The sequence below is a fragment of the Phascolarctos cinereus genome, unplaced genomic scaffold (assembly GCF_003287225.1).
Source record: "Phascolarctos cinereus isolate Bilbo 61053 unplaced genomic scaffold, phaCin_HiC Scaffold_5;HRSCAF=322, whole genome shotgun sequence".
NCBI lineage: Eukaryota > Metazoa > Chordata > Mammalia > Diprotodontia > Phascolarctidae > Phascolarctos > Phascolarctos cinereus.
In genome coordinates this window covers 400,457,921-400,484,453 of record NW_027555958.1, presented here as the reverse complement: position 1 = coordinate 400,484,453, position 26,533 = coordinate 400,457,921, and the positions used below count along the sequence as shown (strand labels likewise).

At 36.1% G+C, this 26,533-nt stretch overlaps 1 protein-coding gene across 1 annotated transcript in view; it reads left to right on the top strand.

The window, feature by feature from the left end:
* The window catches only part of PLA2G4A (phospholipase A2 group IVA), a 182,586-nt gene that overhangs the window by 39,210 nt on the left and 116,843 nt on the right, over positions 1-26,533 (top strand). Inside the window, exon 3 of the mRNA XM_020984421.2 lies at positions 12,957-13,038. Within this exon, the coding sequence (XP_020840080.1) occupies positions 12,957-13,038 (82 nt within the window). The remainder of the gene's footprint in view (positions 1-12,956; positions 13,039-26,533) is intronic.

The window sequence follows — 26,533 nt, the reverse complement described above, 5'->3', positions numbered from 1 at the left end:
AAGGAGAGTCTACTTTTCATCATTCATTCATTCATTCATCTGCCTATTTATTTATTAACTAATGATTTTTCCCTTTACTGAGCAAGCTCTTTTATTTAGAAAAGTCCTGAATATTTTATTCTGCCAAAAGTTAAAAAAAAAACTGTCTGGTGAGCAGAGTTCAATTGCATGCCTTTAAAGATCTACTGGGAATAGATGCAAGTCAACATTGGCTTCTTATTGTTTTTTCAGTTGTTTAATAACGTCTGACTCTTCATGACCCAAAGGAGCGTAACACACACAGCCCTCCTATCCTACATTATCTCTTGAAGTCTGTCTAAGTTCATGTTTGTTGTTTCCATGATACTTTCTATTCATCTCATCCTCTGCTGTCCCCTTTTCCTTTTGCCTTCATTCTTTCCTAACATCAGGGTCCTCTCATTATGTGATCAAAGTATTTAAGCTTCAGCTTCAGTATTTGACATTCCAGTGGATAGCCTGGATTAATTTCTATGAGTATTGACTGGTTTGACCTCCTTGCTGTCCAAGAGACTCCAAAAGTCTTTTCCAGTACCACAATTTGAAAGCATCAATTCTCTGGTGCTCTGCTTCCCTTATAGTCACTCTAACTCTCATAGCCATATGTTGCTATTGGAAAAAAAAATCATAGCCTTGCCTATGTGGATTTTGTTGGCAATGTGATGTCTCTGCTTTTTAGTATTCTGTACAGATTTGCCATAGCTTTTTTTTAATTTTTCTTTCTTCCTTTTTTTTTTTGGCTTGGATTTCTTTGCAAGGGTCATGTCTTTTAATTTCATGGCTACAGTCATGCAGTGATCTTTGTGCCCACAAATATAAAATCTGACAGTGCTTCCATTTCTTCTCCATTTGTCAGGAAATGATGGGATCAGTTGCCAAGAGCTTAGCTTTTTTTTTTTTAATCTTATATAAACTTTAAGCCAGCTTTGACACTCTCCATTTTCACCTTCATCAAGAGGCTTCTTAATTCCTGTTCATTTTCTGCCATCAGAATGGTATCATGTGTGCATGTCTGAGATTGTTGATATTTCTTATGGCACCTCAGTTCTGGGTTTTGATTCATCTAGCCTGGCATTTCACATGAGGTACTCTGCATATAAGTTAAATAAATAAGGTGATGATATATAGCATTGTCCTACTCCTTTTCCAGTCTTAAACCAATCAGTTAATCCATTTTTGGTTCTAACTGTTGCTTCTTGGCCAGGTTCTTCAGGAGACAAGTGAGATGATCTGGTCCTCCCATCTCTCCTTAAGGACTTGCCACACGTATTATTGTGATGCACACAGTCAAATGCTTTAGTGTAGTCAATGAAGCAGAAGTAGATTTTTTTTTTTGGAATTCCCTTGCTTTCTCCATAATCCAGCAAATGTTGGCAATTTGGTTTCTAGTTCTTCTGCCTTTTTGAAGACCAGCCTGCTCTTCTGGTAATTACTGGTCCACATATTGCTGATGCCTTGTAGAATCTTAAGCATAACTTTGCTACTATGTGAAATGAGTGAGCTATTTGGTAATTTGAACATTCCTTGGCACTGTACTTCTTTAGGATTGGGACACAAACTATCTTTTCCAATCCATTGGCCACTATTGAGTTTCAAACATTTGGTGGCACAGTGAGTGCAACACTTTATCAGCATTGTCTTTTAGGATTTTAAATAGCTTAGCTGTAATTTTATCACTTCCACTAGTCTTACTGTTAGCAATGTTTCCTAGGACCCACTTGACTTCATTCTCCAGGCTCTAGATTAGTAACCACACCATCATGGTTATTAGTGATGTTAAGATTTTTTTGTATAGTTATTTTGTGTATTCTTGCCACCTCTTCTTAATCTCTTCTGCTTCAGTTAAGTGCCTACCACTTTTATCTTTTGTCTTTCCCATTTCCCCCTTTATATCTTTATTTTCTTGAAGAGATCTTTTGTCTTTCTCATTCTATTGTTTTATTTCTTTGCATTGCTCACTTAAGAAAACCTTATCTTTCCCTGCTGTAATCTAGAATTCTGCATTCAGTTGGGTATATCTTTATTTTTCTCCTTTACCTTTTGCTTTCCTTCTTTTCTTAGCTATTTGTGATGGCTCATCAGAGAGCCATTTTACTTTCTTTCCCTTTTTCTTCAGAAGGTTTTTTTGTTGCTGTCTCCTGTACAATATTGCGAACCTCTATCTATAGTTTTTCAGGAACTCTATCTAGCAGATCTAACCTATTAAATCTATTCATCTCCACTTCACATTCATAAGGGATGTCATTTAGTTCATACATATATGGTTTGATGGTTTCCCCTACTTTCTTCAGGTTAAGTATGAATTTTGTAATAAACACATAATCTGAGCCAAAGTCAGTTTCAGGTCCAGTTTCTCCATCTTTGGCTCCAAAGTATATAATCAGCATGATTTCTGTTTGATCATCTGGTGGTGTCCATGTTTAGACTCTCCTTTTAAGTTATTGGAAAATCCACATTGGCAACCCAGAATAATTAACAGCTGCTGCCAAACAGTATAAATTTGTCAACTGCCTAAGAGCTGGAAAGATAGTCAACTCAATTCGATTCAACTCAATTCGATTCAACTCCACTCAATCAACTCTTATGAAGAGCCTACTTTGTGTTCAATTCTGGGAATACAAAGACAAGGACAAAACAGGTTTTACTTTTGAGGAGTTTATATTCTACTTGTGGGATTAAGTAATTAATTAAATAAACACACAGTCTCTGTCAAGAAATCAGTTAATCAAAATCAATCAATCAATGTTTATTAAGAATTCATTCTATTCAAGACACTGTAGGAGGTACAAAAAATTAATTTCAAGAGGGAAAAAATGCTAGTACCAGGTGAGTAATCAGAATAGGTCTTGTCCAAGAGGTATCTGGGTTATACTTTGAAGTACTTGGGATTCTTTGAGAACATGTTCAACCCTGCACTCAAAGTTTTGTAAAATGTGGGATACTACACTGGGTTGGTCCAGTGCTTTCTAGTACAGGTGATGGCATGCTTTCCATAGGCACAGGGATGAGACCTATAATTTTATTAGTCTGGAGAGAAGGCAGATTGAATGAATGGATGAATGAATGAGGCATTTATTAAATGCTTACTATGTACAAAACACTGTGCTAAGTACTGGGCATACCAATAAAAAAGTAAAATATTTTCTGGTACTTCTGCAACTTATTGTCTAAGAAAGCTACTCGAGAGCACCATGAAGTTATATGATTTCCCCAGACTCACACAGCCTGTACTACATGTGAAAAGCAGGACTTGGACTCAGGTCTTCATAGATTCCTGGTCAACTATTTATCCATTTTCCCATGCTGCTTCTGATTTGATGTGCTTTCCACACTGGTGGCATTACGAGAGTGGTGCAATGCAGAGTAATGTGTGTAAATGAATTAATTTTCATCTGTTTAAGGTAGTTTGGTTTCCGTTGAAAAGATGATTACTCAAAGTTGTTTCTGATGTTGCCAGGTTTGGTACTTCCATGATTTGACATACCATGAATGTATCAAAGGTACGAGGAAAAGCAGTAAAATAAACTTTAAAAGCCCCACAAAACCTCTTTATTCTGAAAAATGTTGTCATTTTCTCTGGGGTGAAGAAATTCAATGCTGATCTAACCATCTCTTAGCAGTAGTTAGAAGTTAGTATTCTGTTATCCTGAGAAATCAAAATTGGTTCACTTTGGAAAACAATCATGTTATAACTCTAGTATGACTGCTTGCTGATAAATAAGGGGCTTATATAAAAACATAAATTAAAGGACTAACTAAAACTATATTTTCTAGAAAAAAAGAACTGTCCTGTGGCCAGTACAGTATAGTGAAAGGGATATTAGAAGACTTCTCTAACATAAATAATATGTCTGGGCTCTAGGCTTGATTCTACCACTTATTAAGGCTGTAGCAGTTGGAATCCAGCATTCAACCAGTTGTGGGACTATGGCTGGGTCCTACCACTTATATGAGCCTCAGTTTCCTCATCTACAAAACAGAGATAATAACACTTCATTACCCGTGGAGTAAGATCACCTTCCCACCCCTCACCCCTCAATGGCTATGCTCTGGACCCACAAAGAACTGTATTCATCCTGCAGGTAGCCAGATCACAAAGAGAAAAGCTCTATGTTTCCTCTCTCACACCAGAGTAAGACTAAAAGAAAATCTAAAACTTAGCTTAAGTTTATATCTAGGGTCTCCTTAAAATATCAGCATATAGAATATACTTAAATATAAGTATAAAGATGTCTTCTAGAAAAGATACTCAATGGAAAATATGGTTTTTGGGAACAGTATAGCTATTTGTTTTCCTTTGCCATAGAAAATGCTTATGACACTGAGGATTCACAAATGCAAATTACCAGAAAGAGACAAAACCCTCAGATATGTGCTACATTAGTTATAATCTCCCTGTAAGTTAAAGGCAACTATTTGGAATCATGGAACAGATATTTCATTCACACCTGTTCTGTTTGATCAACTCAGGGGCTCCAAATCCTTCTGCCAACCAGATACTTAGTCTTATGGCTTGAGTTTCCTCTTGAAAGTTGGGCTCTTCTCTGAGAAGTGGTACAAGTTTGAAGGCCACTTCCTGCTGAGCACCTGGCACCTGACTGCAGAATGCTAGGAAACTCAAGATTGGGTAATAGCCATTTTCCTCAGGATTGATCAGAGGATAAAGCAGATAAAAGCTACCAAGGACTCAAGCAAATTCATCTTTCTGCTGCTATGTGCTTATACCTGCTGTTGAATAGCATTTCTCCTCCATTCATTTTATATGATCCACAAACCGACTGGATTTTCTTGACTCAGTCATCAATCTTCTTTGGCATAATTTCCCCCATTCTCAAGTACAACAGATAAGAAACTGATGTTTCATCTCAGCAAGGTGTAGATGCTTCAGCAAGAGGCCAGAGCACAGTGCCCACAGAAGGAGGTCAGAGTACATATGTGACTCCATGAGAAGTACTTTAGTCCAGCAAATTAGGGAGTTCTCCTAATCATCCTTGCTATACATAGTAGCTATGATTTTCTTATGAATTATAGGATGTGGTAAGAAATGGAGAAAATTAAAAAGGTAATTAAAAAATGAGATCCTTGATTGAAGTTATATAAAAGAACAAATCTAAAGAATATCACTTGAAGTTTAAAAAAAAAAGATTCACTAGCACCTGAAAGTGAGTCTTAAGCTTGTTAGAAAGGGAAAAAAATGATGACTAAGTGTGTTGGACTGAGATTTGACATCTCAATTGAAATATGGCACCTCTGACTCCTTAAAAGCAACCAACGACATGTTGTTTCATTACTTCCCCTAGGTAATAATACTATCTATTTTAAGCAGTATAATTTCCTATGGTTCTGGCATCTCCTACAGACCTGACGATTTCTTTTCCAAGTGGGAACCAGCTCAGCTTAGTTTGAGGTTAGATATGATAATGCTGTTGGGAAACAAGGCTAAAGGTTTTTTTTTTTAACTAATTGGATAGGAACTTCCTTTCTTCTCTCATATTTTAGAAAATTCTTATAAAATACCTCCAAGAAAGAAAAGGAGTACTATTAATCTATTTTTAAAAATAAACATGTTGAAGGCCATATTTTACCTTACCACCAACCTGGGAGATGGATGCTATTATTGTTCCCATTTTACAGTTGAGTAAACTGAGGCTGAGAAAGATGAAATGACTTGCTCAGGCTCAAATAGTTAAAAAGTGGCTGAAACTGCATTTGTACTCAGATGTGTCTGACTCTAGGTCCATTGCTTTATCTATCTGCTGTCCAGCTTCAAGGTCCTTGAAAGGTAGTATGTTTTACTTTTTGCCTCTATATCTTCAATGCCAAGCAGGGTTTCTAGAATATAGCATGTACTTAATAAAGGTATATTAAATAAATGCATGAATGAAAAAGAATTTTAGTCCTTAATTTGTACCAAGCACTGAACTAAGGGGTGGGGAATATGAATTCAAAAGCTAATGTAGTCAGTCTCTACCCTAAAGGAGTTACAATCTAATAGGGGAAGACAACACATAGGGGAGTTTTGACTAGGGGTAGGCCCTTTGATCTAGAAAGTTGTTAGGATTGTGAATGAAGAGGAGTAGATTGACACACATCTTTCAGGAAAAATGGCAGCGTTGGCTTGACCATGGTTCCAGCACTGAAGAAATGTGTTTATGGTTTGTGGGAGGGTACAAGAAAGAGATCCAGTGCCTGAGAAGGCTATAGAGTAGGGAGTGAAGTGACATATGGATGTAGATACAGCCTGTCTTAAATACAGGCAAAGTCAGGAAATCACCAATCAGGACAATAGCTCTCGAACAGGCGTTTCAAAAATGATCTGGATAGTCTCAGCCTAATGAGCAAGACAGCTGCATAGGCTGTCCAGAACATGACCAAGGAAGCAGAGAATGAAGCTCTTCACTCATCAGGATTATATCATGATTTGGAGATAGAAATGAGATTTAGGGAAACTAGAAGTAGAACAAAGAATGGTTAAAAAAATGGAAGAAAAAAGGAAAAATGACAGAAAATGATAAAGTTGAAGCAAAGGGTATTTTAACTAGTTGTAACTGTTGCTAGATTGATTTGGATTAGAACTACGAATAATTCTTTAAGTAGAAATGGAAATAACTTTCTTTTTTAAATGTATGGTTCATTTGATGGAACTTGACTTTAATATGACATAACTGGATAGAATCATGATTTTTCGTATGATATGTATGTTTTTACTCAGTCTGATACATACCTCTGTAAGACATCCCCTTTTCCCCCCTCCTCCTATTGGTAAGTTCTTCCTAGACTGTCCATTGTGTGGATGGATTCAGGTCCACCGGCCTTCATTCTCTTCCTGGTCCTGTTCTTAACTTTTTCTGGATTTCAAAACCACAGCTCCTTAGTTGCTAGCTCATCCTGGAACTTCTGGTTAGTTCCTGGGGCCTCCTCATTCTGGAGCAGAGTATCACCCCTGCAGCCTACTCACTCCAGTACATCCCTCAGCAAGATCTATCGCCCTACTCTCTGTTTCCCTTTTGGAACCTCCATTGTGTTGTGGGGTCCAGGCCAGTTCACTTTCATTCCTTCTGCACCTTATTTCCGATTTTCTCTGGACTTAAAACCAGGCCCTTATATGACTTACCTCTCCCATTCCCTTTCAGCTCCCTTTTATGTGTTATCTTAAATGAATCATGCTTTTCTCTTTCTTCACAAATGCAACATGTGGAATACCATTTAGCCTTTTCTTGATGACACAGGGACATTATTATAAACATTTATTATCCTGTCATGAAATAAAATGATGCCCTCAGGACTTACTGAGATGCTCCAGACTTCTTTGCTTTTAGAGTTCTTAAGTCTGATTTTTAGAATTAAAAAAAAAATTCTGAACTAGCAAACACCAAATAAAATGGGCATTTCCACATGCATAGTAAAATGAATAAGATTTCTTTATTGAAAAAAATTGTATTGTATTGTGGTTGTAAATTGTGTGCTTAGTAGTTCTGCTTTTCTTTCTTTTTGGTAAAATAATTGTGCTCCAATATTACATGTCAGTTTTGTAAAGGTGCCATGCACAGTCAATCAAAAAGCTTTTTTAAGCATCTACTGTGTAATAGGCATTGCACAAAGTGCTATGGATAAAAAGAATGGCAAGAGACAGTTCCTGCTCTAGAAGAACTCATAGTCCAGTTGAAAGAGGGAGAGAACATGAAAATAATTGTGCAAACAAGACATACACAGGATTAGTTGGAGATAATCAGCGGCTGAGAAATAAGTAAACTCCTATTTGTTTTGCATTTAGTAATTACCAGAGTTCTATCATCCCTAATTTCCTACAATCCTAATCAAATCCTAACGTCTTTCTTGTTTCCTTTTGTTATATTTGTCTAGATCTACCTGTATTGAGAGAAATTGAGTTTTAAAATCTGTCTCTGAAAATTAATGATTCCTTTAAAACAACATAGAATTTTAACCTTTTTTGTGCCTAGTCTCCTTTGGCAATCTGGTTAAGCCCTTTTCTTAGAATGGTGTTTTAAATGCTTAAAATAAAATACGTAGGTTTATAAAAGAAACCAATTATATTGGAATATAGTTACATATATATTAAAATTACAAGTTCATAGACCCCCAAGTTAGGAACCCCTATCTTAAGTATTTAGATGCTTTGCTGTTTCATATACACATACATATACATACACAATTGTGGGCATGTTTGTGTGTATGTGTGTGTGTGTGCGTGTGTGCGTGTATACACATAGAACATATGTATCATATATGTGTGTATATCTATCAAAAAGCATAGCATCTAAATAAATACATAAATATATGTATGTGTATATGTGTGTGTATATATTCCTGTTCCATGATGCCTTTAAGAGTAATGAAATTTTCCTCATTTCTTTTTATTGTTTTTTTTATATTTTCTGAAGCCCCTTTTTTAGTTCACTTTATGCACAATAGATTCTATTCCAGTCCCTCATATTACTTTAAATTAAATTACATTTTTTTTCATTTAACAAGCATCTCAGTTCTCCTTGCCCAAAGGAAAACAATACACTTATAAGAAATATAATCAAGGAAAATGAATTTCCAAATTGCCCATGTATAAAAATGTGTACCCTATTCTGCATATATAGTTCAAATGGTTTTTTTTTTGTAAGGTCATATCACTGGATTTTGCTTTCAAATTAATTCTAATTTCTTCTAGTTTATGTGTGAGTTCATCTTATTCATTTTCTTGTGTATTTTATTTAGAAAAGAAAGGAAGACAAGGAGTAAGAAAGAGAAAAGAAAAGAAAGAAAAAGAAAGATAGAAAGATATAATCCCATATAATCCCCTGTACTTTGATTTCTATCTTCTCTCAATACCTTCAAAACAGAAAACAAATACAAACAAGCTCCAGTTATATTTATTTATCTTTCTCTCTGACTCCTAAAAACACTTGTTTCATATTCCCTAACAGCATATACAACTTTGTCATCTCATATTTTTTTCCCCCAATTAAACAAATGTTTGTTTGTTTTTTTTGTTTTTCTTGGCTCTTTTCTTTCCATTTCAAAATGTCTACTCAGTTCTAGCTTTTTCTTCAGGAATACTTGGGAGACTATTTCATTAAAGGGCTGCTTTTTTCCTGCAGAATAGATTTAGTGTTGGCAGATTGATTGTTCTTGGTTCCAAACCTTGTCCATGAATGAAATTCCAAGCACTCTTCTCCTTCTAAGCAGCAGTTGCTGAGTCTTTTGTGATCTTTATTGTGGCTCTTTGGTATTTGAACTCATTCTGTCTCTCTCTCTGTCTCTCTGAACTGGAAACTCTGGAGTTTGGTTATGATGTTCCTGGGATTTTTCATTTTGGGATTTCTTTCAGGAAATGACCTGTGGATTCTTTCTATTTTCACTTTACCTTCTCATGCTAAGAGGTCTGGATAGTTTTTCAATTTTAATTTGTGATTTTTTGAAATACATTGTTTAAGTCTTTTTTCCTTTCACATGCTTTTGAGATAGATTGATGATTCATAGGTTATTTCTCTTTGACCTGTAATATAGCTTAATTGTTTTTGATATCATCTATCTTACATTTTATCTAATTTTATTTAAATTTTTATCCTAATATTTCTCTTGGTCTTATTGAGTCATTGTTTTTGATTATCAGGCCACTCAATTTTGTGGTACCATAGGCTAAGGTATTAATTCTCCTTGTCATTCGTTTCACCTAGCTATTCCAACTTGTATTTCTTATTTCATTGCTTAAAGGTATTCTTGTAGTCATCATGGTCAGGGCACTCTTTTCTGTGAGACCCTACTGGGATTTGTGAAATTTTTCTTTTTCTGGGGTTACTTTTTAAGTGACTATAAATTCAAGGTATTTATTATATTTGCCCTTTTCTTCTGTTTCCGTATATCTCATCTCTGATCTTGTGGATTGTGCTAGGATAAAACTCTCCTATACTCCTGGATGGGTTGGGTAAATCATGCTTGGTCTTAAGTGAGATGTCTAAGACTAGGTCCTTCTTTAGGCAGTAATTGTCTAGTCATGTCTCCTGCCGTAATTTGGGGCTAGGTCACCCACATGTTGGGTTGAGTGCAGACTGCCTGTAGCCTCCAGAAAGATGCTTATCTTTTACTCCAAGGAGAGCTCCAGGCCTGCCCTACCCTGGACGTTTCAAGGTGCGGGTTGTGTGAAATATTTCATAGTTGATTATCTTTAGTTTTCTTTATCATTGTATCAGCTGAAACATTTTTAGGGTTTTATGGGGATGCTTGTGGGGCATCTTGGCTCCTCTGGTGGTATAGTAAATAGAGCACTGGACCTGGAGTTAGGAAGACCTGAGTTCAAGTCTGGTCCCAACTACTTTATTAGTTCTATTTGCCTCAATTTCCTCAGGTGTAAAATGGGAATAATAACAGCAACTATCTCACTGGGTTGTTGTGAGGATCAAACAAGGTAGTACTTGTAAAGTGCTTAGCATAGTGCATGGCATGTGTTAGGCGCTACATAAATGCTTATTTCCTTCCCTCAAGGACTAATGCACTATCATCTTTCAATAATATTAGAATTTTTTTATCTTTACTTGTAATCAGTCACTCATTGTCTTCTCTTGCTGTTGTTTTTATATGTGCATATGGCAGTCGCATTTCTGTGTTTTGCTTGCTGCTTCTGATCTGCTTCTGGGCTTGGAACCCAGATATACAGAGCACTGAAGCATTGTATTAAATATGAATAGACAGAACTTGAATAAAGGGTTAGGCTGGTGAGGAAGATACAAGCACGTTAGTGTTGCTTGCTTGGTTGCTCTTTGTTCTCAAGGAGGATGAAAATGACATCACTGTGTTGGAGTCAAGGTGGAATGTGTCTGCTGGTGACTGATCAGACCAGTATGAAGCTCTACCACAGGTCAGGCACAAATAGTCCACATGAACATTTGGAGTGGAAATGTCTATAAATTTGTGTGTTTCATGTTTCTTTTGAGCTACTGCAAGTCTGCTTTACTTGTAAAGCATAACACCTTCTTTGATGTGGGCATGCCATGCTGGGAGGTCCTTTGCCAGTGTCTCCCATGGCATACAATGGATTCCAAAGTTCTTTAGAGGGACATTGAGAATGTCCTTGTATTGCTTCTTCTGCCCTTCATGTGAGTGCATGACTCGTGTGAGTGTTCTGTAAAATAGTCTTTTAGACAAATTATGTTTGGCATTCGCACTATGTGGCCAGACCATAGGAGTTGTGCTCTTTGTAGCAGAATTTTAATGCTTGGCAGTTTAGCTCTAGAAAGGACCTTAGTGTCCGGTACGCTGTCTTGCCAGATGATCTTCAGAATCTTCCTAAACAATTCAAATAGAAGCAGTTCAATTTCCTGGCATGATATAAGTAGAATCTCCAGATTTCACAGGCACACAACAATGAGCTCAGCACAACAGCTCTGTGGACCTTTAGTTTGGTAGGCAGTTTACTACCTCTTGTCTCCCACACTTTCCTGTGGAGACTTCTAAACACTGAGCTAGCTGTGGCAGTATGTACGTCAACCTCATCATCTATGAGTAAATCCCTGGAGAGTATATTGCAGGCTAAGTGAACTTACCTGCAGCATTCAAAATTTCCCCATTTGCAGTAACTGACAGTTCCACATATGGATGGTGTGGTGCTGGCTGATGGAGCACCTGTGTTTTCTTGGTGTTAATTGTTAGGCCAAAATTTGCACAAGCAGCAGAGAGTCAATTCATAATTTGTTACAGCTCAACTTCAGGGCTTTAGTATACACAGTTTCTGACATCTAAGTGGCATGTTGATTAGAGTGCTAGGCCAGGAGTCAGGAACACTTGAATTTAAATTGGACTTCAGAAACTCAACTAATTGTGTGACCTGGGCAAATTATTCAACCTCTATTTGCCTCGGTTAGCTCATCTAAAAATGGAGATAATAAAAGCAACTATCTCATAGGGTTGTTGTGAGGATGAAATGAGGTAATGCTTGTAAAGCACTTAGCATAGTGCCTGGCACATAACAGGCACCATGTAAATGATTCCCTCGACCCCAGTTTATTTTGGCTGCAGAGACCCTTTTTATTTCTTGTTTGTTTTGTTTGTGATCAGCATCATGTTTGTTCTATAGCTGAACTGCAGATTAATAACTCATTGATAATTTATCATTTTTGAGGATGACCTGTGGCACTAAAAAGTTAAGTAACTTGAGCCTTGTTCAGCCCAGCCAGTATGTATCAGAAGTAGGGTTTGAACCTAGAGTTTCCTGACTTTTAAGGCATCATGCAACATTCAAACTAAATAAATGAGGAACTTTAGATATAACAGATACTAGCTCATGTAGTGCAGAAGTTCTTAACCTGTCATTTCTGAACTTAAAAAAATATGTATAATTGGTTTCTTTTGTAACCTCATATATTCTATTTTATTAACTTAAAAACATTATCCTGAGAAAGGTTTCACCAGACTGTCAAAGAGTAGCTCTTTAAGAAAAGGTTAAGATCCCCTGATTCAATGATCAGAAGACTGACCAGAGTTAAATTGGGATATCTTCTGCATAGAAGATTACCGCCCTTCCATCCCCTTTTACTTAGTTACAATTTCTTGCCTTTTACCTTACTGGGCTATTTTTCAGATCGTTGTGAAACGTGATTATACCCATAATATGCCTAGAGAGATGGAACAGTGATTTACATTTTTTTTTCTTTGAAAACTTGGCAGTTTATCTTAGCTAGCAGTAAAGCTGTAGAGATATTTTAGAGCGTGGTATTAACTTCCAGTGAAATTTCCAGGGGGGTAGGTGGAAGAGTGGGTAAAGAACAGCATCATAAGGATAGAGCCACAATGTTTCTGGTAAGTGTTCTAAGCTCTCTCTGAATTGGATGCCTTTTTATTTGGACCTAATAGAAAAAAGAAAAGAAAAGAAATCAATTTGTAGTTTCTTTGGGGGAGATTTTACTTATCAGTTTGATGTCTTTGATTTTCAGGTGGAGCATCAGTATTCACACAAGTTCATAGTGAATGTGTTAAGGGCCACGAAAGTGACAAAGGGTGCCTTTGGTGATATGCGTAAGTATTTCTGCTTATTTTACATTGAGCCTTTTGTAGTTACGGGTTATCAAGGAACTGTGCTTGATAATGAGCTAGAAGCTTTCTTTTCTACAGCATTTCCCTGTTTGAATATCAAAATATAGAGCTCTCTTTCTCTTCCTCCTCCAACCAGCTCCTTCTGTCAGAACAACACTTTTCTGTTAATATAATAACATGTTTTCCAGGGGCACTTGGAATTTGGCAAAGTGTGTGTGCCTGCAAAATCGAGCTTGTAGAGTTTTAAGAAATGACATTTTGGAAAGAATGCTGAGTCAGGAGGCCAGGGAAGCCACTGCAGTGCTAAGTTTTACCTGCAGAAAGGAAAACATCAGTGTCACTATTTTTTCTTTCTCTCCTCTCCTCTTTTCTTTTGTCTCTCTCTGTGTCTGTCTCTGCCTCTTTCATTCCTTTTTCTTCCTCTTTCTCTTAATTGCTCTCTCCCTCTCTCATTCTCTCTCTTTGGAAACAAGTTAACCACATATTTAGAATAATGATGAATTCATTCATTGAGGATCTTTCTTTCCTTTCTGATAGGGGTTAGCAGTTTTATCAGTGAATATTACTTCATGCACCTGATGGAAAGAGGGGGGTTGGGCTGGAGGTGCAGATACAGAAGGATGAAGAGAGCTCTGGATTACTTCCTAAATAAAGAAACTTTCTTTCTCCCTTCAAACTTGGACTAATGGTATTCTGTAGGTAGCTTTAAAATATTTTGGGGGCAGAGAGAGAAGGAAAGATAGGAAGGTGAAAAAAGGATAATATTAATTTGTTTTGCAATAGCTCTTCATGCCACCTCTGGCAATCTGTTGGAGTCATCTCTGAACTGAATTCTTCCTGGTCTCCATTTTAGTTTGTCTCTGAACCTCTTCTTATTACTCCTGGCTCTTTTTGCCCACTTTCCTCCCACCACTGCCTTCAATATTAATAGATTCCCAGATATTTTCATTTATCTTTCACAATCCTGGGTCTTTTCATGTGTTTCAAAAACAACAACAACAACAACACAAGTGTGTTACAGGAAAGGTTTCCATAAAAGAGGTGCCTTTTGAAGGTCATATACAAGATGGCTTGAAGGGGTGACCTTCTTTAGCCTCTCTCCCCTGAGCCTGGGCAGTCCCTCAAATTGGCTTGAGTGAGTCTCCAACCTAAGGCTGAAACACTTACTTGCTAGGTATATAAAAAACAACCAACCAAAAACTTAGGTTGATTTTAAAAAATCATCTGTTAAACAAAGCAGATTGTAGCCATCTGGTTTATTACTACTTGTGTGTCTTATAGAGAGTATGGGACTCATTGTTTTACTTGTGGTTCTTAGAAAAACAGCTGTAGATTACATTGTGGAAATCTGTAGGCTTATCTTTGGCTTGGCAATGTGTATTTAAATACTAATGAACTATCACTCCAGTAACTCCACATAGCTGCTATTGTAATGCAGATATGATGGAAGAATAAAACAATGCTTCAAGTGTTATATGAAACCTCTTTGTTACTGTATGAATTGAGTTAATATTTGAAGCTAACAAGGTTTAGCTGTTGCTCTTGTTCAGTTGTTTTAGTTGTGTCTGACTATGACCGCATTTGGAATTTTCTTGGCAAAGGTACTAGAGTGGTTTGCCATTTCCTTCTCCAACTCATTTTACAGATGAGACACTGAGGCAAACAGGTTAAGTGACTTACTCAGGGTCACAAAGCTAGTAGGTGTCTGAGGCCAGATTTGTACTCAAGATGAATCTTTTTGAATTCAGGACTGGTACTCTATCTACTGTGTCACCTAACTGCCCACAACAATTTCATGTACAGCAAGAAATTATATCTTAACCCATGATGTTCCATCATGTTTGTGTGGTGAGCTTTGTCAGGGACCTAACACAGACTGCAACCTAATAGTTAAGTCTTAGAAGGATGGCTGAACCTCAAAATAGTTAAGCCATTTGTCCATGGTCATAGTTTGTATCAGAGGTAATCAGGTCTTCCTAATTCAAAATCCTTTGCTCTTATCTGCTATGGAACACAGCTTCTCTAGCATGGATATTGGAAAGTAGTTTGGACCATAAACAGTTTCATAATTATAATCTACTTTAAAGGTAGAGTTTTCATAAACAAAGATAGTCCGTAGCTTCAAAATATTTCCATATTCTTATTTTTTTGCCACTTACATGCATTTATAAATATTTCATGAAATCACAAGCATATTCTAAAATAACGTGTCCATATGGGTCAAAAACACACCCTAGAAAAATTTAAACATATTTTATTACTATTACTACTAATTTTTTTTTTGCTTTTCTATTATTGAGAAATCTAAGTAAAATGGATCCATTTAACTTTTCTAAATCTCTGTCAAAATAAACACTTCAATGAAATCATATGTTACAAATTTATTAAGAGCTCATGCCTATCACTATGAACAGTACTTAGTAAATAAATAAAACAGTGCCCAGCATGATCTGAAGAGACCTTTTTAATTATTTTACAATATTCATTTTTCTCATTCATTCATTCAGCAAATATTTATTAAGGCCCAGAGAGATAAAGTGTCTTGTTTGAAGCCATATGCTTAGCTGATCAATGGGAGAGCCCTGTTTCTCTGTCACTCAGACCAGGGTTCTTACCACTATTTCATGCTATCTTGTACTCACAAGAGGTGATATTAATGTATTATTATCTTTGTATGGTGATAGATACTGAGTCACCATTGCTATGGCACCAACTTTGAGTTGATTATCTAATAGAAGGGATGGTTTTGTGGCATTTCAGCCTTCCTCATGCTCAGTTATCTGGATATTTGGTGTATGTTTATACATGCATATGTCTATATACATATATACACATGTATGTATATATGCATGTATACATACACATGCATTTATGGAATGGCGTCAGAAGTACAATTGGTAGCTATTTTTTTTTAATTGTGCAAACTATTGAATTCAGAAGGTCTCTCTCATCAAAATCATTTTTAAATAAAATCAACTTTCTAGAGTAAAGTATAGTGATAGATAGTACTCCCTCTCCAAACTTGCCCTATCCATACTGTCCATACCCTCTCCTGCTTCCATGATGCTATTATTCTACCCTGTTGAAAGTATGCATAAATGGGGCAGCTAGGTGGCACAGTGGATAGAGCTCCAGCCTTGGAGTCAGGAGGACCTGAGTTCAATATGGCCTCAGACACATAACACTTACTAGCTGTGTGACCCTGGGCAAGTCAGTTAACCCCAATTGCCTCACCAAAAAAAAAATGCATAATTTAAAAAATTCATTAAAATATATATTTTTTATCTTGTCCTGACTTTACACAAATTAGCTACACAGAGGGTAACAATATAAAATGGTTCATGATGAAAGAGGCAAGATGAGCTGCCCTCTGAGCAAAGAACTGGATGGAAGTACTCTTCATGTATCTGGTAAATAGGTTTAGAAAGAGCTTTCTTTTATTGGAAGTGTCCTTAGTTGTAGCATTTCTATAGCATATTTCCAAATAAAACATTCACAGATATTAAAGTCAGAAAGAAAAACCATTAAAGTACCAAATAAAGATCATTTTCTGCTTTGCCTTTCAAGGAAAATGATGATGAAAGGCACTGGAAGAGTTCTTAATTCACTTTATTTGAACCATTTCTTTTTTAAAAGAAGATCATTTTGGCGATTTCCCCAAGAGTGATAGTTTGAGGTTTCCATAAGAACCTCAACCTTTTTTTCTTCACATTTCCCATGCTTGTATGATTAAATGAAGTTCATTTCTGATAAAGCTACAATGAGATATATATCAAGTTCCTAATTGTCTTGGAACTTATTTTGCTATGTTCAGGCATTATGCAGGCTTGGCTCTATTTGCCTGTCTTCGGTGACATGCTTAGCCCTGCTAGATCTTGAGGACCCAGGTACAAATACTTTCTCTATACTACCCTGGCTAAATAAATTACTGTGTTTACCATGTGCCAGATACTGTGCTAAAAACAGGAAATAAAAATACAAGCAGAAAGACAGTCTTCTTCCCTCAAGGAGATCACCTTATGAGAGGGAACACATAAAAGGAAGTTAAAAAGAAGAGATGAAATTACCTGGTAGGGGAATGGTAGAGAAATTCTTAAGTGTCATTAGTGAGCCTAGAAAAGTATGAAGATATGGTTGGCCTCCTTAAATTAGAGATTCTGGAAGAAACTAGGCAATCAGAGGGAGAGGCCATAAGAGCAGAAGATACTTCCATTGTGTAGGGTACAGGGGTGGAGTTACCTTCCAGTGTGAAGAGATATCTGTGGTATGGTAGAGAGCAGTCTGACAGGAATTAGGTTTACACCAGAAGTTCTTAACTTTGGTTGTATCAGTGACTTGTTTTGCAACCTAGTGGAGTTCATGACCCTCTTTTCAAAATAATGCTTTTTAAAGGGATATAATCAAATTCATAGGATTACAAAGAAAATCAAAGAGAAGTTAAAATAAACATTTTTTCCCCTTTCAAGTTAATAAAACTATGGAATCTATCCATGGAGCCCAATATCCAGATTTAAAATCCCTGATTTAGACTAACACCTCACTTCATATTACGCAATAAGCTGTAAATAATTTAGATATAAAAGGTTACTTCATAGGCAAATTAGAGGAGCAAGGAAGAAATTACCTTTTGAATCTATCTGTGGTTAGGGGAAAAGTTCCTGCCCAAAAAAACAGGAAAAATTACAGAACATATAATAGACATTTTGGTTATGTAAAATTATAAAATTTTTACCCAAGCAAAACCGATGAAGTTAAAACTAGAAGGGACATACAACTGGGAATTTTTTTTTTTTGCAGGATGGTTCTGTCTTGAAATTGCCATTTCTAAGATGTATAGGAAATTTATAAGAATAAGATCCATTTCCCAATTGACCAATGGTGAACATATATCAATGGGCATTTTTCAAAGTAAGAATTCAAGCAATTAATATCCATAAGGAAAAAATGCTCCATCACTAATAATTAAAGAAATACAAATGAAAGTAACTCTAAAATTATACCACACATCTGTCTGATTTATAAAGTTGAAAAGAAAGTAAAATGGCAAATGCAGGGGATTTAGGAAAACACTGATATACTATTAGTAGAATTCTGAATTTGTTGAGTAGTTTAGGAAGGCGAGTAGTATGAGGTCCTCAGAGTCACTAAACTATGCACACCCTTTGACTTATTATACCACTACTAAACCTATACTCTAAAGAGATCAAAGAAAAAGAATAAAAGAACCATTAATCTACAGAACCAATGTCTATAGAAATATCTACAGAAACTCTTTTTGTTGTGTCAAAATAGTGGAAAGTAAGAGAGTACCCACCAATTAGAGAATGCCTAACAAATAATGACATGAATGTAAATGAAATAATATTGTACCATATGAAATGATGAAAGGAATGGTTTCAGAGAAATCTGGGAAGACTTGTAAGAACAACACAGTGAACCGAGCAAAACCAGGAGTAAAATTGATGCAATAACAATAGCATTATAAAGAAAATTAACTTTGAATGACTTAAGAACTAATCAACTCTAATCAACATTGCGATCATCTATGATTCCAGAGGATCATTAACGAAGAATGTTAACCACCTCCTAACAGAGAGATGATGGACTGAAGGTGCAGAATAAGACATACAAAATTGTATTAGGTGGCCAATGTGGAATTTGTTTTGCTTTGGCTATATATAATTGTTTCATTTGATTTTTTTTTAAATTAAATTTTGGTTTTTTCAATGATCATATATTTATTTTTACCTCCTGCCTTCCTCCACTGAGAAAAAGAAAAACAAAACCCTTTTCATAAATACACATAATCAAGTAAAATTTTAAAAAATTCAACTATCTGTGTCCAAAAATGTATGTCATATCTTCCATATTTTGTCCATCACCTCTGTCAGGAGGTGAGTAGCCTTCTTCATCATCAGTCTTCTGGAAAAATCATGCATTATTGAGTTAATCAGCCTTCTTAAGTCTTTCAAAATTGTTCACTTTTACAATACTGTTGTGATAATATGAATTGCTCTCCTATTTCTATTCACTTCACCTTGCATCAGTTCATACTTCCCAGACTTTTTGAAACTTTTAGTTTAAACATTTCTTACAGCATAGTAGTATTCCATTACATTTGTGATTTGTTTAGCCATTCCACAGTTGATGGACACCCCTGTAGTTCCTAGTTCTTTGCCTCTACAAAAAGAGATAACTATGCATATAGTGTTTATTACAAGGGTTTTGTGTTTCTTTTCTTTCTTTGTTTTTTAAAATTGGATTGTGGAATGGAGAGGAAATAAATGCTTGTGTTTTAAAAAAATAGTCACAGTCATTATGAATCTATGGTGTAGCTAATTAAGAAAGCATCAATATTCCAGTACTTTGGCAATAACAGCTGATAACTAATATTTTCATAATATTTTAAGCCCCTTTATATATTCTATCTCATGTGAACCTACGCTCTACTCTCATATGAACCTACAATCTACCTACACTTGTACTGATTAGAGAAAATAATGTGATCATATTACTAGAATTTGTACTATGCATTTACTACATTTTAAATTTTACTTAGAGGTAGCTAAGTAAATAGAGTGCTGGACCTGCATTTGGGAAGACTTGAATTCAAACCAGCTTCAGACACGTACTAATTTTGTGACATTCATTGGGCAAGTCACTTAACCTCCCTTAACCTCAGTTTCTTGAGCTGTAAAATAGGGATAATAGCCTTCATTGCCCATGGTTTTTGTGAGGATCAAAAGAGTTAATCTTTGTAGAGCCCTTAGCACATTGCCTGGCACATAGAAAAATACTTAATAAATGCTTCTTTCTTTCCTTCTTTTATATAACTATAGTGTGAATTTAAATATGTGTGAGTAATATTTGCACTAATCAGGGCCTAGCTGTAGCTATCATGGGTATAATTATCTCATAATTTTAATATACAATATTAAATTATTTTACAATTGTGTATGCTGAAGCTTAGAGAGGTGTCCATCATCACAAAAGTATCAGAGGTAAAAGTGAGATAGAGGTCTCTGCTAACTCACCTATTTTAATGCTCTCTCTCTCTCTCTCTCTCTCTCTCTCTCTCTCTCTCTCTCTGTATATAAATATATATATATTTTTGGTGAGGCAATTGGGGTTAAATGACTTGCCCAGGGTCATACAGCTAGTAAGTATCAAGTGTCTGAGGCCGGATTTGAAGTTGAACTCAGGTCCTCCTGATTGCAAGGCCAGAGCCCAAAGCTATAGTCTTTAAAAAAAAAAGATTAAATCTTCCTTTGAAATCAATTAAAAAAAAACATTTAATACAAATTGTGTTTAAAATAGTGATAGAGATTGAGGGAAAATGTTGAAGTATGATAGAGTCCCTCTCTCTGTTGTGCTGCCTATTAATCAATGGGGAGATGAGAAAGTAGGAGAAAATAGGAATGACGTGTTGTCTAGATTTGAGAAAAGTAGAGTGACATGGGATTAGTAAGAGTCTTCAATATCAGTCTAAGAAATCTGAACTTTGATTGATGGATAGTCAAGACCCCTTGGGAATGCTTCAAATGTATGAGTGACATGACCACATCTATTCACTTTGAAGACAATGGAATGACTAGGACTAGAACCTCAGGGAATGGGCAGTATCTTTGAAATACGTATCCGCATGGATGAGATCACAGATCCATGTGAGTTAATCTTCACAAGGAAAAATAAGAACAAAAGAAGTGAAAATTCACAAAATTTTATTAGCGTGTCTTATCTTTCCTGTCACTGGTTCTGTGATACCTTTAAAAAGTAAGTGCTGGTTTTGTTATATTTTGTCATTTGTTATTCTGTTAATAGTGCTCATTTACTAACTATGGCCTTTCAGTGTTGATTTTTTCTTTGTTTCCTCATGAGGACCTCCTTATCCTAATGAAATTATAGACTGAGTTCTTATCCCCTAGCTTTGTGAAGACTAGCCAGGTTCAATTACAGTGTTTTTCTTTTCTTTTCTCTTAAGAGAAGGGATAGTTTGTATTGCAGTAGAAAAATGTCATTTCTTTCCTCTGTAAAAATAGGTTTGTACTAGACTTGGCAGTATTAAAAGTATTGAATAATACTGTGGATTGCATGGTATTCCAGTAGATGCCTGGCATACCTCAAAATACTTGTTTTATCCACACAGTGGGAAATATCTTTTTTTTCTTCCTCTCATGTTTCTAAGTCTTAAAAGCTAATGTGTAACTAAATTAGTGTACATCTTTTGGAACTCTTTCCCTCATAAATTAGGGTGCCATAGCAATTTCTGAAGAACAAATTTATTGTTAACATTCAGTATGGTCATTATTTGTAATATAATAACTTCAATTCATACATACCTGCATCCCAAGATCTTATGTCTTTTTTTTTTCCTGCCTGGAGAATTAACTTTTTAATAGTCTTTTGTTCAATTTTTTTTAAGTGAAGGATTTTCTGTACCTTCTGTGCATACATAAATAGTTTGATTGAAAATTTACCACAATCCAAACAAAAGGAGTGGGGAGTTTTTAAATATTGTTGTTAAAAACTGGCATTCACCTTGGTCCATAGCCACCTTCTGCCCTATCTCTCTGAATCATAAACACATAAGTGTTGATCTGCAATATTAGCCTACAGGTTAAAGACATTCATGAGTCTTGATTTACTAATGTTTTGGGCATGTTTTCTGGTATCCACCCATTTTTTTTATTTGAATCTACCTATAAGCAATTATCTACCAACAGTCTCTTCATGGAACGTGATTTCACTGTGAGTAACTTCAAGAAAAAGTTTCTCCTATACCTGCTTATCCTGCATTTTTTTTAAGACATGAGAGAATAAAAGTGGGTGTAGAGAATTGCAGATACTTTAAATTTCATGAGTTTCGCAGAACAGATGAAATTATTTTCCTATTAAAATATTCTTATGTTTTAGAGATTTTTTTAGTTTAGCTTTAAAAAAGAGAGGCATCAAATATGGAAAATAGTTCCTGAAAGAAAATATGCAAACCATAAACAATCATATGTAAGAATGTTATGCTTCATAATCAGAGGGGAGAAAATAAGAAAGTAGGGGAAAGTAGGAATGACATGTCTAGTTTTGAGAAAAGTTGAGAAAAGTAGAGTGACATCAGATTAGTGAGAGTCTTCATTGTCAGTCTAAAAAATCTGAACTCTGACAGATAATCAAGATCTCTTGAAAATGTTTTGGTGGGAGAATTCTGGAAAGAAATTTGGAAGTATGTAAAGAAAGTAACTAAAATTTTTATACCTTTGGACAGAGAGATTCCACTTTTAGACATATACCCCACAGAGGTCACTAACAAAAGAAAGGCTCCATATAGACCAAAATATTTTATAGCAGTACTTTTTTGTAGCAGCAAAGAACTGGAAACAGTAGATTCCCATTGATTAATACTTAAAAGAATTGTAGGGCATGAATATAATGGAATATTACCTCATTTGAAGAAACCTTGATCAGGATGAGTAGAGAGAAGTGTGAAGAAACATTTCTAAGAGCTGATGAAAAGTGAAGTAATCAGAGCCAGGAAAACATATATATATATATATATATATTATATATATATAATGACTACAAAAAATATAAATAGAAAGAGCAACAACAAAAAATAAAAACTGAATGTTGTGAAATCATGACAAAAATTGGCTCAAAAGATAAGTTATGAATCATTGAGCATTTATTAGGTTTTTATTATGACAGCCACTGTGCTAAGCACTGAAGATACAAAGAAAAGCACTGAAAATAGTCCCTGTCCTCAAAGAGCTTACTTTCTAATGGGGGTAGACAACATATAAATAAATAGATACATATGGAGGAGATGAAAGCCTGCACAATATATGCCACCCCTCCCAGGCTCCTTATGGTGCTGGCAGGGCTTGCAGCCAGCCAAAGAATTTTGGGTTACAGGCAAAAAAGTAGGGTTGCCACGGCACACATGCTCCTGTTTGTCACGTGACCCGCAGCAACCAATCATCATCAGTCTGTCTTACCTGGGGCCCGAAGAAGTTTAGCCCATTTTGATTTTGGCCCCTACCTACTGCCAAATTGTGCAGGTATACCTCATAGGGAAGCACTTTAGTAACTAGGGGGACATGGAATGGCCAGTTGCAGAAGGTGGTGTTTGAGGTGAGTCTTAGAGGAAGGTAGAGATTTTAAGAATTTGAGGTGAAAGAGAATATTCAGGGACTGGGGGGGCAGCTAGTGCAAAGGCATGGGGATGTAAGATGGAGTGTCCTGTGCAAAGATATAAAGTAGGTGGTAAGGCTCTTACTTGATCACTGTCCAAGAGTAATAGAATCAGGCAACTGAGGGCTCTTTGCTGAAGTCTTTAAGTAAACTAGGAGGCTGGGTGCGGATATTCTATAAATTATGTGTATGTGTGTGTGTGTGTGTGTGTGTGTGTGTGTGTGTGTGTTTGAGAATGTGTTTGGGGGGTAATTATCCCCGTGGTTCCTGTGCAGCTGTGCATGAGTAACTGCAACGGGTCACCAGAGTGACCAGTGAAGAAGGGGAGAGGCTGGGGACTTGCACAGCCTAGGGAAGGGCTGTAGCTGGCAAATTTGGGGAGATGATAAGTGAGGAGCATGAGGTGGCTGTGCTGGATGTAGTCCTGTTGGCTGTTGCTGGGAGGGTGGGATAGAATCCATCTTTCCATCAGTGGAGTGATTGATCCTTCATCCCTTGGTATGTCATAGGCTTTACAGCATGAAGGAGCCCTTACTTTGGTAATCACTGTCCTAGGAAACTCTCTGAGACTCTGATTTATAAAGAAGTTGCTGGTTTTCATTAGTAGAGAGGGCTCCAACACTGAAAAAAATCACAGGTCTATTGCCATGCCCCATAACTGTTTTTTTTTTTTTTCCAATGGGACTAAATGAGAGTCTAGGTGGTGAAGTGGACAGAGTGCTGGGCCCGGAGTCAGGAAGACCTGAGTTCAAATGTGGCTTCAGGCACTTACTAGCTGTGTGACTTTGGGCAAGTAATTTAACCCGGTTTGCCTCAGTTTCCTCATCTGTAAAATGAGCTGTTGAAGAAAATGGCAAACCACTCCAGTATCTTTGCCAAGAAAACCCTAAGTGGGTCAAGAAGAGTCAGACTCGACTGAAACAACTGAACAACAACAAAACTCAATTAATACTCCTACTTCTATATAGGAAAAAAAAGATAGGGACTGGAACTGTGATGTCTTTGGAATAGGGTAGTATAGGCATATGAGGAAATAACAACAAAGGTCAGAACCCTCTTTGAAACTGATAGTCTTAGGTAATTGCCTTGAGTACTGAGAGGTCCTCCTGGTTCAAAGTTGGCTGTCTATCCACTCTGCCACACCTTTTGTCTGAATCTTCCTACATGTTAATGAAATATTTAATAAGGAAAATAATTCTACTTTATGATGTAAGCCTGCCTGGCCTCATATCTTAAATTATAAAATATCAATATAACTTTAAAAAAGGTAAGGTGTACGTACACACACACACACACACACACACACACACACACACACTCATATTAAATTAATTAAAGCTCTCCCCAAATGGAATCTATTGCTTTGGAAGAAGACAGTGTATTTCCTATCACTGGTGGTCTTTAAGTGAAGCCTGGTTGAGCACTTATGGACTTCATTGAGGGGATTCTTGTGTAGATTTGGGGTGGCTAGATAACTTTCTTGATCTCTTCCTTCTTTCAACTTCTGTAATTTTAAAGGGTAGAAGATAGGGCGGCAGTTGGCTGTGACCCAACATGAATGCCCAAGCGTAATGAAAACAAAGCAGGTTTTATCTTCTGGGCTGGTTTTATACATGAACATAGTACCAATAAAGTGAAGTGAGAATAACACTGAAACAATGTAGAGGCCCAGCCATTAAATAAATATTCAGGTTTGTTCACTATACTGTATTTATTAAGCAGGAAAGCAGACTGATTCAGTTTCAAAAACTTTTTAGGAAGAATTTTTAAAAAATTACATTTAACTTTCAGTGAATCCACAAATCCAGTGGGCGTAGTTTTACTGTATCATGAAAAGTACACTGTAGTTTTGCAAGTTCTCTTGTGATTATAAACCATATTTTACTAGATTTTCATAGTCTAATCCCTGCACGTTTGAGCACCACAGTTATAAAAAATATGGCTCTTGCATGGAACTATATTCCATTACAATTTGTAAGCCAGTGTTCTAATTTACTTTATTCTTGTCTTATTTGAACATGTTTAGTAAAAACTATTTAACAGTATAAATGGATGTTTAACTTTTTTATTCGTAACTGGTAATAGAGCAGAATAATTTTGTGGGATGGGGCCAATCAGTCTGTTGGTTTTTCACTGCCAAAATGGCCTTGTTTTGTTTGGGTGTTGTTATGGAATGATCTTTTAATGCATTATATTCCAAATACTTATAAGCTGCTAGTCATGGTATCATAACTATAAAGGAGGGGTAAGATTACAGAATTTTTAGTCTTCCTTCTTCATGTTCCTTGTCTTTATTGTTCATCTCAGTGACAGCAAACACGATAAGTTATATGCTTTTTTTTTTGGTAACTGCTGTAGTTAGAAGTTAATATGGGTCAAACAAAAAGAACTTGTTCTCATTTTTCTTAAACTCTGTTGCTGTACTATATTAGGTCTCTTTCCCAAGGTGATCATGGAGAAAGGAAAAGAACCTATATGTTTTAAAATAGTAGTTTTCTTTGGGGTAGAATTTGAGGGGGTATCCATCAACTGGGGAATGGTTGAATAAGTTGTAGTATATGATCGTAATGGAATACTACTGCTCCATAAGAAATGATGAGCAGGTTGATTTTAGGAAAACATGGAAAGACTTGCATGAAATAAGGCATAGTGAAACCATCAGAACCAAGAGGACATTGTATACAGTAACAGCAATATTGTTCAAGAGGAAATGCTAATGACTAAGCCATTCTGAGTTATATGAATATTCAAATTAACTACAAAGGATCTGTGAAGGAAAATGCTATTTATGTTCAGAGAAGGAACTGATATATGGAACTACATATTATATGGTTTCACATATCTATATCTATATCTATATATCCATATCTGTGTCAAATGTTGGCCTTCTCTAGTGAGAATGAGGTGATAGAGAATATTCAAGGCATGGGAGGGGACAGCTAGTGCAAAGGCATGGAATGGTTGAGAAGGAGGGAAACAGCTTGGACCTCAAATGTAACCAAAAAAAATTTAAGAAAAGAAAAAACAAACTCTTGCTTTCGACATTAACAATCCCTTTTTCATAAATATTCTGCCCTTCCTCAGCTTTTATGGCACTAGTTTTTCCTGCTTTTCTTCCTGTCTGTCTGATCTCTTCTCATTTTCCTTTGCTGGACCATCATCCACCTTTGACTCATTAATTATAGGTCTTCTCTGTCCCTGGGCGCTCTTCTTTTTTTTCCTACACTCTTTTTGGTGATTTCATTGGTCCCCATTATTTCACTTATGACCTCTCTGCAGAGGATCCTGTCCT